The sequence below is a fragment of the Schistocerca piceifrons genome, chromosome 10, assembly GCF_021461385.2.
Source record: "Schistocerca piceifrons isolate TAMUIC-IGC-003096 chromosome 10, iqSchPice1.1, whole genome shotgun sequence".
Taxonomy (NCBI): Eukaryota; Metazoa; Arthropoda; class Insecta; order Orthoptera; family Acrididae; genus Schistocerca; species Schistocerca piceifrons.
Window position 1 is genome coordinate 36,781,950 of NC_060147.1, and position 11,953 is coordinate 36,793,902.

At 42.9% G+C, this 11,953-nt stretch overlaps 1 protein-coding gene across 1 annotated transcript in view; it reads right to left on the reverse strand.

The window, feature by feature from the left end:
- Positions 1-1,721, reverse strand: part of LOC124718665 (mothers against decapentaplegic homolog 6) — a 235,969-nt gene extending 234,248 nt beyond the window's left edge. The window contains exon 1 of the mRNA XM_047244292.1: positions 1,361-1,721. Within this exon, the coding sequence (XP_047100248.1) occupies positions 1,361-1,721 (361 nt within the window). The remainder of the gene's footprint in view (positions 1-1,360) is intronic.
- Between the last annotated feature and the right edge of the window lie 10,232 nt (positions 1,722-11,953).

Consider the following 11,953-nt stretch of genomic DNA (forward strand, 5'->3'; position numbering starts at 1 on the left):
ATTACCCGACTTCAGTTATCGTCGCCATAATGTTAACAGCATTTGTCACGTGTTTATAATGTCAGTGGTCAAAGCTATAGAGTAAATATCTCTGGAGTGAGCATTGCGTCCTGCGCATGTTGTCAACATTAAACCAGGATTGTCACGTGTTTTCGGAACTTCGCTGTGCGTGTGTTCTTTCTGCAGCGTTTGAAGTTTATAATATCAAGAATTTTTTTGTATTTCACCGTTTGTTGATAGTGTAATAACGATAGTGAATTACTGTTGTTGCTACGGATGCAAAGAAAAATATGTGAAAGGAGGGCTAGTAACTTTTCATGGGTACATACCATGTAGCTCTAATTATAGTTATCATATTAGTGAGAGACACTGTATACGTTTAAAACTTTCGAGACGCATTATAATTTAGGCTTGATTCTGTACACCTATTTTTCTACGATTTTATGACTATACTACGACTCGTACAAAAGCTTACAAACAATCGCTTCCTCTCGTAAATTTGCTAGTGTAACAGGAAAGGGAATGGTTAGTTGTTTCAGCAACTACTATACTCCATGCATTTATCAATGACTTGTCGATTATGTGTATAGATTACTCAGTCTAATATTTATTTAATTAACTGGGAGCAAGTACTTAAAATGCGTTAAATAAATACCTCAAAGTGCCACCAGTAAGAAGAATTGTGCATTAGGTCGCAAAAACGAGAAAATAAATATGCAGAAACAGCAGAAAAAAGGACGAATTAGCAGGGATATAATCGCTAATGTGTGGCAAATTCGGTGTTTTTCGGACACTTGCAAAAGTACTAGCGTACTGTCAAGTTGTTTTGCCAGACTATCACTGCAAAGACGTACGTCTGGCCCTGTAATACTATAAAGTGCCGTATCAACCAAAAATCGAGTGCATCTGAACTGTAACACCTATCGCAAAGAAGCAGAATGTAATATCACTTGCCCTTAAAAGTTACGTAGCTGGTTTATTCCCAATATCAAATGGATACTGTTAAAATTTCTGCGCAACATACATAAATAATCCACGACACGTACGAAAAGAATCCGTCTTTACTAGGTATCTAGTGACATTCTAAGTATACAGGGCGCTTATACGGACAAAGACACGACATCCCGAGAACACGTGACCAATGTATGTTGACAACACAAAATCTGTTCTACGCATGTGAATGCTCACTCTAGAGATATTTACTCTATGGTCAGAGCCGACGGCCGGTATCGAACATTCTTCTATGTCACTGAACTTCGCTTATCGCAAATACAAAAAAATTACGAAAAATCCTTTGCCGGGTGGCCTCCTTGTTAGGGGTTAGTAAGAAGAGGAGAATACAAGAAATAAGCGTACTCACCGAGCGGACAGAGCCTGCTCCAGTGGTAGGGGTTGGCGCAGTGGTAGACGGGGTCCCTGACGGCTGCGCAGTGGGGGGCTGGCCTCAGCTGGTCCGGCTCCAGGTCGTCCCAGCGCCAGGCGCGGCAGCAGAGCGCGGCCAGGTCGGCCGCCTCGACGAGCACGCAGCCGCCCCCGGCGCCGGCGCCGCCTCCGCCGCCGGCCGCCACCGCCGCCGCCAGCAGCTCCAGCTGGCGGTCCGAGAGGCGGTCGAGCGCCAGGTCGGCGGCCGCGGCGGCTGCCGGCGACGCCGCCGCCGCATCGCGGGCCAGCCGCCTAGCTGCAGCGGCCGCGCGCCGCCGCCCGCGGCCCAGCATCGCCATCAGGCACCATCCGCATCGGGGGGGCCAGCACGCGCTCGCCGCACACGCACACGCATGCGGACGCGGGGGGCTCGCCGCCGCCCGCCGCCTCCCCCTCCGCCTCCTCTAGCTGCCGCCGCGCGACGCCGGCGCCGCCTCCGCGCGGGCTCCTCTGCGCTCGAAAGGCCAACGAGCTCTCTCTGCGGCCCGGGTGCCTCGGTTGGTGCGTCTTCGGCCTATGCACTCCGGCTGCCGATGTGGAATATCTTCGTAGCGGCTCTCGCGCCCAGCGCGGCCCAATTTGACTGGGCCGGTATTCCAATGCACACGTGTCTAAAAGCTGTTCTTACACTCAATCTTCACACACGCAGCAAGAACTCACGCGTACGTAACAAGGAAAATTCAACATTCGATCGAAGATTAATGTTAAAACTGGACGGCACGAAGTTTGTGCTTTCGTTGTACACAAATGACCACAAAACTGTTCAGAAACAAAACGATCACAGACTTTGATGATTGACGGCAAGCAGCGGCTCAGGCAGTTTAGTAATTCTGATTCGTGTTTGCTGGCAAATCTTACAAAATGGCAAAAAACACCTCAGGCACATTCACTAGAGTAGCGCTGTCGAATAAGCGTACAAATACGAAACACATTCAAGTTTTCTGTTCACTATCCTTGTCTGCTGAGCACTTCTTGTAAGAGGCACTTTCTGGATACTGAAAACAAGCTAACAGTCAATGTCTCATGCTGCGACTATAAAACAGCCGAATCCGGAACACCTCTGGATCTTTATGTTGAACACTGAAACAGAGAAGGCAAATTCATTACAAAATCTCCTTATCGTTCCATGTCCTAAAAAATAAAAGCAAACGTTTTAAATTGTCTGTAAACATAATACAATCTATTGAACGAAACATGGGTAATTTCCAAGAATGACTGTCTATCGAACTCAAGGGAGCCTAGCGATATATATCGAACGTGCGACTCGATGTCGACCATACAAATCTGGTGGTATTGTGCTAAATGTTTAGTGCGTTGCCAGGGCGACACAGTTTATCGTTTTCGGTTGTGAATAGCAATGAGTGAAAATGCCGACAGTTTCACATGGCGAAATCTAATTCCTTGGTTATGTAGTATGGAAAGACGTTTAAATTTTGTTGGGACTTGGCATTCCTTCCAAATGAGGATAGCAGAATGCCATGGACTCAACGTGACTGACGACTACAGTAAGTAAATTTTGTACTTTCATTTCCAGTTAATTGTAAGTTAGTAAACGTTCGTCTTTTAACGTTGCTGTAGTGAACGTTGTAAACAGTAGCCATAGGTTTGCACGTTCGATATGAATTACCGGAAAATAGATTTATTCAAAAATTAAAAACATAATGAGGCACTTGTGCAGTGTGCAACAACACAACCCCGCCCTTAGCACACTACCTTCGATGATTAAACGAAGAGGGTATAGCTTTCAGAAACGCAGTACTTCATTTCCACGCTGTATTTCGTTCCCTTCTTTGAGAATGAAATAGCACTTTCATTTAATACATTTTTATGATAAAATTATCTGTTTGTATAACAGGTTTTCACGTGGAATTTCTAGTAATAAAAAGCTGCTCTGAACTTCATCGAAACATATTTTGCTGTTAGCGGAATCACCCATGATACTCCACAATCGTTATTTATAATGCTCGTGTAATTTTAAGCACTCACAAATAAACACTTACGACTGTAAACAGTGTAAGAGCTGGTCCAGTCCCCCAACGCAAAAAACGGATTCAAAATTGCAAACTTCGAGCTCAGAGAATTACTATTCATCGGAAAGTTCTAGACTGCACTAAATGATCGACAGTCGACTGTAAACCAATATCTGACGATCAGCAAAACTCAAAGATCTGCTGCAAGAAAGACATGCAACTACAATCTATACGGATAACATTTATGGAATAAAATTTGATTAGGAAGATTCCGATATCTGTTAGCTTTCATACTTTCGTCATCCGCTGACGACTTCTAGATCGAAAAACATTGATATTCGAAACGAAATAGCAATTGAATTAACATTGACTTATTTAGCTGTGGCTGAAGTGCAGTGTGACACTGAGCAATAAAAAACATCGTGACTTCCGTTTACTTCTTTTGATAATGGAAAGAAACAGTTTTATTTACGAAATTTTAATATTTTGAAGTAATTTATCTATATTGTTGCCGTACTAGCTAGGAATAACTACGAAATATTGTAACGCATTTCGAACCTTTTCAGGTTTTAAGGGCAAAAAATAAATAAATAAAATAAATAAAAATAAAAGCTACTATGAAACCACACAATGTAAATTACTCTACGTTTTGTTAGTGGTAGGAAACGGAGATACTGGGTAGGGAGGGTGGTGTGTGTGTGTGTGTGTGTGCGTGTGTGCGTGTGTGTGTGTGTGTGTGTGTGAGTGAGTGAGTGAGAGAGAGAGAGAGAGGGGGGGGGGGGGGTAGTATGCGAATATCAGCACACTGCGATCTGCGTTAACTGCAACTAGGAAAAAATGTCCAGTACACATATGTTGTGAACTACGAGCACTTGTTCAGTGGAGATGCGTTTCATAGCAACGAAGTGGTGCTCGTAGCATTTTAAGTCAGTGTTCATTGGACATCTTTTTTTTCTTGGTTTGGTGAACGCTACCACCTCTCACAACATGGAAAGCCAAGAGCTTGTTGTATACTCCTCTCAAAATATGGAATGCAAAGCGCTTGCAGCAGAAGAGATTTGTTTCACAGTATCGAAGATGAAGAAGTGTTCATAGCTCTTATGGTATGCATTTTAGAGCCCATGCTTAGTTGATTTTTCGCTTTCGATGATCGTTCCTGTTATATCATTGAATATTGATCACTCCTCCTGGGACGATGTATAGTACAATAGCATCCACTGAGTACCATTTCCTGATAAATCTTTTGTCATCGTCCTACAAGTTCACGGATATTCCTTTTCGTAGTGGACATAAACATATTTTTTTTTTAAAAAAAAGATAATATCACTTGTAATTTTGTAATTAATTTGCAAAATTGAAACGGCTAAGTCGTGGATCACGGAAACCAGAAACGACACAGAGGAACTCAAAACTACTCTAGAAGATATCAAAGTACTTACATCGCTTAAAGAATATACACTAAATCATGCAAGTTTCCAGTAAAAGCCCAGAAAGAAAACTGTTGTAACATGAAGAAAGACATAAGGAAATGTGGAGAACATGGAAGGAAAGATGCAGCTGATTAAAATTTGATTGTGAAAGACTGACATCCATTTATATTCCATTTTCTAGGCGTATTATTCATTTCTGACACGTGTGATCGTTTTTAATCTCTGTATTGTGACGACCTACGTCTACATACATACACAATTAGTGGCACAGGACACGTCGTGCCAATGTTATCGATTTTCTTTCACGTTACATTCGCGTGTTGAGCGTTGGGGAAAGGGGAAAACGACTGCGTACATGCCACTGTACGAGCTCTAATTTCTGCCAGGTTTTGTCACGACCCCTACACGAAGTATACATTCATGGCAGTACAATGGTTGCATAGTCATATTCAAATATTTGTTCTCTAAATTTATTCTAAAGAGTTATCTTTCTTCTAAAGACAAAAAAAATTATAAATGGCTTGATAGAGAATGAAAATCGACTTTTGATGCGTCAGCGAAGGAGCAGTTTAAGCGATCCACAATAGTGAGAAATAGACACATGCTATGGTCTTCGTACCCATAAGTAAACCAACAGCTAAATCACTTCCTCACTACCCGGGAACTTGAATACGGCACGTTTCAGAAACATAATGCACATCTTTATCCCTCTTCATGATCACTACACGAAATTGTCTTTACTGCTGGCGCGCGTTAGTATTGTGATGGTACTTCAAAAACAAATAAAACAACTAAAAAAGAATCTATAACCACGACAGAATCAATCCCTATGTCAGCAATAACAAAACACAGTCCCATTTACATACCAGGCCTCGCGTTTTCCGTGCTTTAACTCTCAAGGTTTGATCTACATTTGCTCTAGTGAGACTTCGAACCACTTCTTAAGGGAAAAAACCTTAATTTCGCAAGGGAGAGAATTTAACACTTTGAGGTACGAATATATTACTTTAAAAGATTTCGCGATAGGGAATCGTGGGACATCAATGTTATGAGAGATTGTTTCCCATTTTTATAAAACTGCAATAAACTTCGAATTAGGTTTAATGGGGGATACCGGAAGTAAATTCTGTATGTAGGTCTACTACCCTATGTTATGTAATCTGTACATTGAACAAGCTATGAAGGAAATCAAGCAGAAATTTGGAAAAGAAATTAAAAGTTCAGATAGACGAAGTAGAAGTCTGCCAGTGACATTGTAAGATCTGAAAGAGCAGTTGAACGGGATAGTGCATTGAAGTGAGATATAACTATAAAACAGGGTCATGGAATGTAATCGAAGTAATTCAGACGATGCTAAGGGAATTAGATTAGAAAACAAGAGACTAAAAAGTAGTAGATGGGTTTTGTTATTTAGGCAACAAAATAACTGGCGGTGGACGAGGCAGCGAAGATAGGAAATGCAGTCTGCCAATAGTATACAAGAGCATCTACGAGAAAAGAGGAGTTTGTTAACACCTAATTTCAATTTAAGTATTAGGAACTCTTTTCTGAAAATACTTGTCTAGAGTGAAGCCGTCTATGTAAGTGAAATGTGGTCGACAGGCAATTCAGACAAGAAGACGGTATAAGCTTTTGAAATGTAGTGCTGCAGAAGAATGCTGAAGATTAGCTGGGTACGTCGAACAATAAATGAGGAGATGCTGAATCGGAGTAAAAGTAAATTTCTGATACAATCTGACGAAAAGAATGGATCCGTTGGCAGCACCACCTTAAGGCATCAAGGAATCGTCGATTTGGTAATGGAAGGAAGTGTGTGGGGTAAAAGTTGTAGGGGGAGACGAAAGAGTTAATATAGTACGCAGTTTGAAATGTACTTAGCCTGTAGTAGTTATGCAGAAACGACAGGATAGGCAAGCATGAAGTGCTGCATCCAATCAGCTTTTGCAGTGAAAACCACAATATCAAAGTCTACAAAATCTGGCTTAGATGAGAATTATTATTACAAACAAATCAGTTCGATCGAACTTTTTGTGAACTTTCTACAAGCGGTGTTTCCATACATACAGAACTTGGGTACGATCAGTAGATCCAATTCTGAGGCAATGACGTTCATGGTTTTAGAATAGTTAGAGGAACGCGTTTAAGCTCACGTCGAAATATATATGAATGTGGAAGAAACAAAGCAATTGAATCCAAACATGGATAGCTTTTCAAGTTGCAAAATGGCTGAAAGCAGTTATTGTATACTCCAAGACGTGTGAGCAGAATAATTACAATGGAGTAACGGAAGCGCACAACAATCTAATACTCGACTGAACGAAAAGACAGTTTAGGATTTCATACATTTGGCACAAAACTTCAGAAGAGGGCACCGCCTCTAAAGGTTAAACATCAGACACACAAAATCTCAATCAGAATAAGATATAAGAAAAGGAACTCAGACACAATATAAGAAATGAATACTACTAAAATAGCTAGGGAATTTAACCAAAGGTTCCACGTCAAATTTGTAATTAATAGCCCCTTTCCGTTTAGAGCAACAGCATGTTCAAAATTGCAACACTGGGAGAACATTTGCTTTCATTGAATGTTTGGTTTTTGACTCACAAATGATTGAACCATTTATGCGATGTTATAGAAAGATAAAAAATAGTTAATAATTATAAACAGTCATTTTTGGCTGTATAGGTGAATTCCCCAAACAAATATTTAACGCGTATAGTGTAGAGCGATTTGTAGTAGCATCATCATTTAATGAACATTTTTTCAGTGTTTGATGGACGACCGATTATTGATCTGCTTGCAGTTACATCTACATTTGAATAATGTCCGAAAAGCAGCTAAAGCATAACTTGTTTCAATTCAATGCATATGTCAGGTTCATTCTAATGGTATTGTACCTTAACTTCACTAAAAAAGTATGGTACAAATAATTACGTTGAATATCTGTAAAAACTTTCGAGACAATGGGGATACAAATAACTACATAACAGCTTCATTCATCGGCAGATCTACCACTAACAGACCATCACAAAGCCAAAGAAATAGTGCGGTTTCCTACAACAGCATAGAATAATGTTTCCTATACGTTAATGAATCAGATTTCATCCTGTAAAAGGGAAGGTACTGCGTACATTCTTTCGAGTCTTGCCTCACAATACGTAAATATCTGTCACATCGCAAAACGTGATTTAGTGAACTAATTCCAATCCTTCATTCACCATATGTCTCATTCAGTATTTTTTATGAGACAACACTTGCTGTTGAGAGAACTGGATTGATATCTCTGGCTAAACGTTGCTAGTCACTCGTGTCACATCTATTAATGTACTCTCAAAGTGCAAAGAGAACGATTATAAATATCACCTTTAGAGACACGAAGCAGAAAAATTACATGGGGTGGGTATACGCATACAAAAAGGAAGAAGTATTTTAATATGACTCACTAATTTCTGCATTCCGATCGAAATTGTCACCATGAACATCTGAGCACTTTGCCAGCCAAAGCCGTTTTTACACATCGCTTGTATGTCTAAAATTTTTGAAGTAATTGCACTCTTTACCCACACGGATGATACTCTTCTGGAAGCGTAATCCAATATTAGTACAGTCATCTTATGGAAAAATGAGACCCAAGTATTAAAATGCAGGCTACGCTCAAGCCAAAGAGTTTATCTTGTTAACGCCAGAAACATAGCATCGTCGAAATAAACAATTCCTGTAAGAAGTGTTAAATTAGCCTTTTATATAGCTACTTTCTGAGTGAATCTGTTTTCATTAACATTTGTGAAGGAATCGAAGCGATAAACTGTTTTCAACTAAACATCTAACGTCTTTACGAACGGATCTGCACTTTGATACCTGTTACGTAATTCAATTTTCCGTCAGCGGGTTTGTTTTGTTTCACGCCGGTAACGCTCAAAGATATAAGGAGGAAGATATACCATTATCACGTGTGTGATGTACGCGACTCATCTCCAATTTTTGTTGTACAACATACATGGAGTAACAAATAAGAATGTAAAAAACGATAAGTAATGAATTGCGCTGCCTTCGACATTTGGCACAACAGAAAAATATTCAGGGATGATAATGAACAGCCTATAAATATGACACTAGAGATGAAGAAACTGAAGGACGAATAGCCTTTGTGTTTGTCGAAGCTGCAGAACTTGTTTTTCCATCCCACGGCACAGCAAGATAAGCAGGTCACTGATACAGACAACTCTCTGAAGTTTGCCAGGTACTTTTTGATATCTAAAATTACATAACTGCCAAATGTATGTACTGTAGTGAAATGTTCTTAAGACAGTAGGTGCTTATAACTTACTGTTGGAGCATGTGAAAAAAACTGAAAAAGACACTTTGAAATTTTTGCTTTTATTCAGCCAGTTTTACGCCGGCCCGGGCCAATTCCACATGAGTCTGTACAAACAACAATTACATTCCGCTTTTTTGCCTATTATAAGTCACTTAGTGTGCATCTTAACTCGAGAATAGCGTTCTGCCTTTGGGTGGAGTTATAGAAGGGTTGAATCAGTGCAGAAGTTATACAAATGACGCAAATTCACTCTCCAGGGATCGATAATAAGGTGCACACAAACGATAGGGTTTCAGGTATAATACAATCACGATTCTACTTTAGGCGGGTACAAACTCAAGTTTTCATCATTTATCTGATCTGCTCCCAAGCGATTAAGACTAAATGTGGCACAGCCGACGAGTAGAACGTCATCATTGACGTTGTTTATCTATCAGTTTTCAGTTGTTCCTAATGTTAAAACAATGAATTTGAGGTTATGTCTGTCTGTAATTACGTAGACAGGATTTATATTATGCCATACACGTTTCGTCCAAATTAATTAAATGATTTTCAGTTGCAATATATGGTGCGCAATATACGTGCTCGTATCGGTGGAAAATTGTGTATGACTCTTTTATTTAACCGGCTTTCGGCATTTCCACATACAGCCGTCTCAACAGTGGAATATCATTTATGGCGATACGAACATAAGTACAACGCAGCACCCAGTCCCCTAGTGGAGAATATTTCCGATCCGGCCGGGAATCAAACCCCGGCCACGCACTTGTGTGCTTGCGCTCTGTGTTGGGAGTGCTGAAGGCAGAACAGTTTCACCACAGTAAAAGCAAGCATCGTCACACTGTGTAACCCCAGTACCACAGAAGATGCACTATTAAATTATGTTTGATCAGTTCCAGGAGAAGAGTAAAACACCACCTTGCGCAAAAACAAAAGATAAGTAATGGTCGAAGATACAGGTAACTAGCCTGGACACGGTTTTGGAGTCTGGATAATGTTAAATACCTTAAAGTGACTATTACGGTTTTGTTCTCAACACTGCAGGTGTAGTGGAATGTAACCACGGCAAAGGGGACAATCGTCTGGGTCAAAATTTGTAAAAACTGGTCTTCTACAAACTCGGCATTTCCGAACGTCTGCATCTCGATTCGCGACACATTATATGTTATTATGCGGCCTGTTCCACAGGTCAATTTTAAGCTCGCGAGTGCGGCCCGCAAGCAATCACGTGGTGCACCGCGAAACAGTTACGAAACGAATTTATTTATTGTTGTCGCGGGAGGGCAGTGACGGACGTCAGCATACGGAGGAGGCGTGGCGTGTCCCGTGCTCTCGCGTCGCAGGCCACATTTATAGCCGTCTCCTTCTCCTCCGCCTCGCCTCCTCTGCGGCTTCGCATTTGCGTCGACGCGGTCGCTCGCGCACACGACCACGTGCGTTCGCGTCCGCTGCTATAAATTGCGCCCGGCGCCCAAGTCAGAAATACATTTTTAAAAAGAGAGCGAGCAACACTTCTCGGCACGTAGCACACGAAGACCGCCCCCCTCAGGGTCTCCAGCGACAATGATTTCGCTTGTGTGTAGGCGCGAATCAACCAGTAGCAGCTGACTCGCACCATATACGGGGTGCACAATTGATGACGATACAGTTGTGTATTGCAGCAAGAATTAGAGGCAGAAACACGTAGCGTAAGAAATCAGCAAGAAAATAGTGCTGCAACGAATATGACCGCAATTCGTGTGACTCAGAGTCGAAATCTAGCCTTTTGGCCAAATACTGTGTATTTCAATGCAGAATGACAAAGAAACGCCTTGAACGAGAGCTGTTGTGGCATAAGTAGTAGTTCTGGAAGGCAACTAGTATCACGTATAGGCGGATATGATGAAAATACAACTAGGAGGGTAGGATGGGGGTGTTGTATCTGAATGCTGGTCCTTTAACGTGGTTACGTCACACGCGAGAAGGCGAATTGGAAGCGATTCTACAGCGCGGCAGAGAGAATGGTTTTGCTGTGGGTTGACTACCTCGAACGGTGTGCGTCCACCGACGGTAGGGAGAGATACCAGGTACAGACGCGGACGGCGAGAAGGCAAGAAGGACGCGGAAGCAGCAGCGGACGCTGCGGACGGAGGAAGGCAGAACAAGGCACTCCGGCGTCGTCCCCTCAGAAGGCGGCGTCCGGACGGCGTCGCCTCGCAGAACAGCGGCCGCCGCGTCCGGCCGGAGGGCACGACATGCTGCAGTCTTCAGTCGCGTCACAGCGGGAATCTCGGTGCACACGCGACGGAGCGGAAACGCGCACTGCACGGGAGGTTTGTGTGTAATGTTGTGTGTCGCGGTTGGCGGGCAGCGAGCACCGCTCGACTTGCGCACACGGCCACGCTCGGAGCTCGACTGGCTGGCTGCGGCGGGCGCCGGCGGCGGCGCGCCTGTCGCCGGGCCCCCTCCCCTCCCGCGCCACTCCCCGCCGCGGCCATGGCGGGCACGCCTGGCGCCTGCGCCCCCTCCCCGCCCACCCGAGGGCGACGGGCTGGCGCCAGCCGCGGCGCGACAAACCGACCTGGCCGCCGCCGCGAGGCCGCGCGCTACTAACCGTCCCGCAAACATCCGGCCGCCGGCGCCGCGCCTAGGGCGGGCAGGTGGAGGCGCACGGAGCTGCTCACTCGCCGACGACGCGTTTACAATTATCTACTATACTGGCCATTAAAATTGCTACACCAAGAAGAAATGCAGATGATAAACGCATATTCATTGGACAAATATATTATACTAGAACTGACATGTGATTACATATCCACGCAATTTGGGTG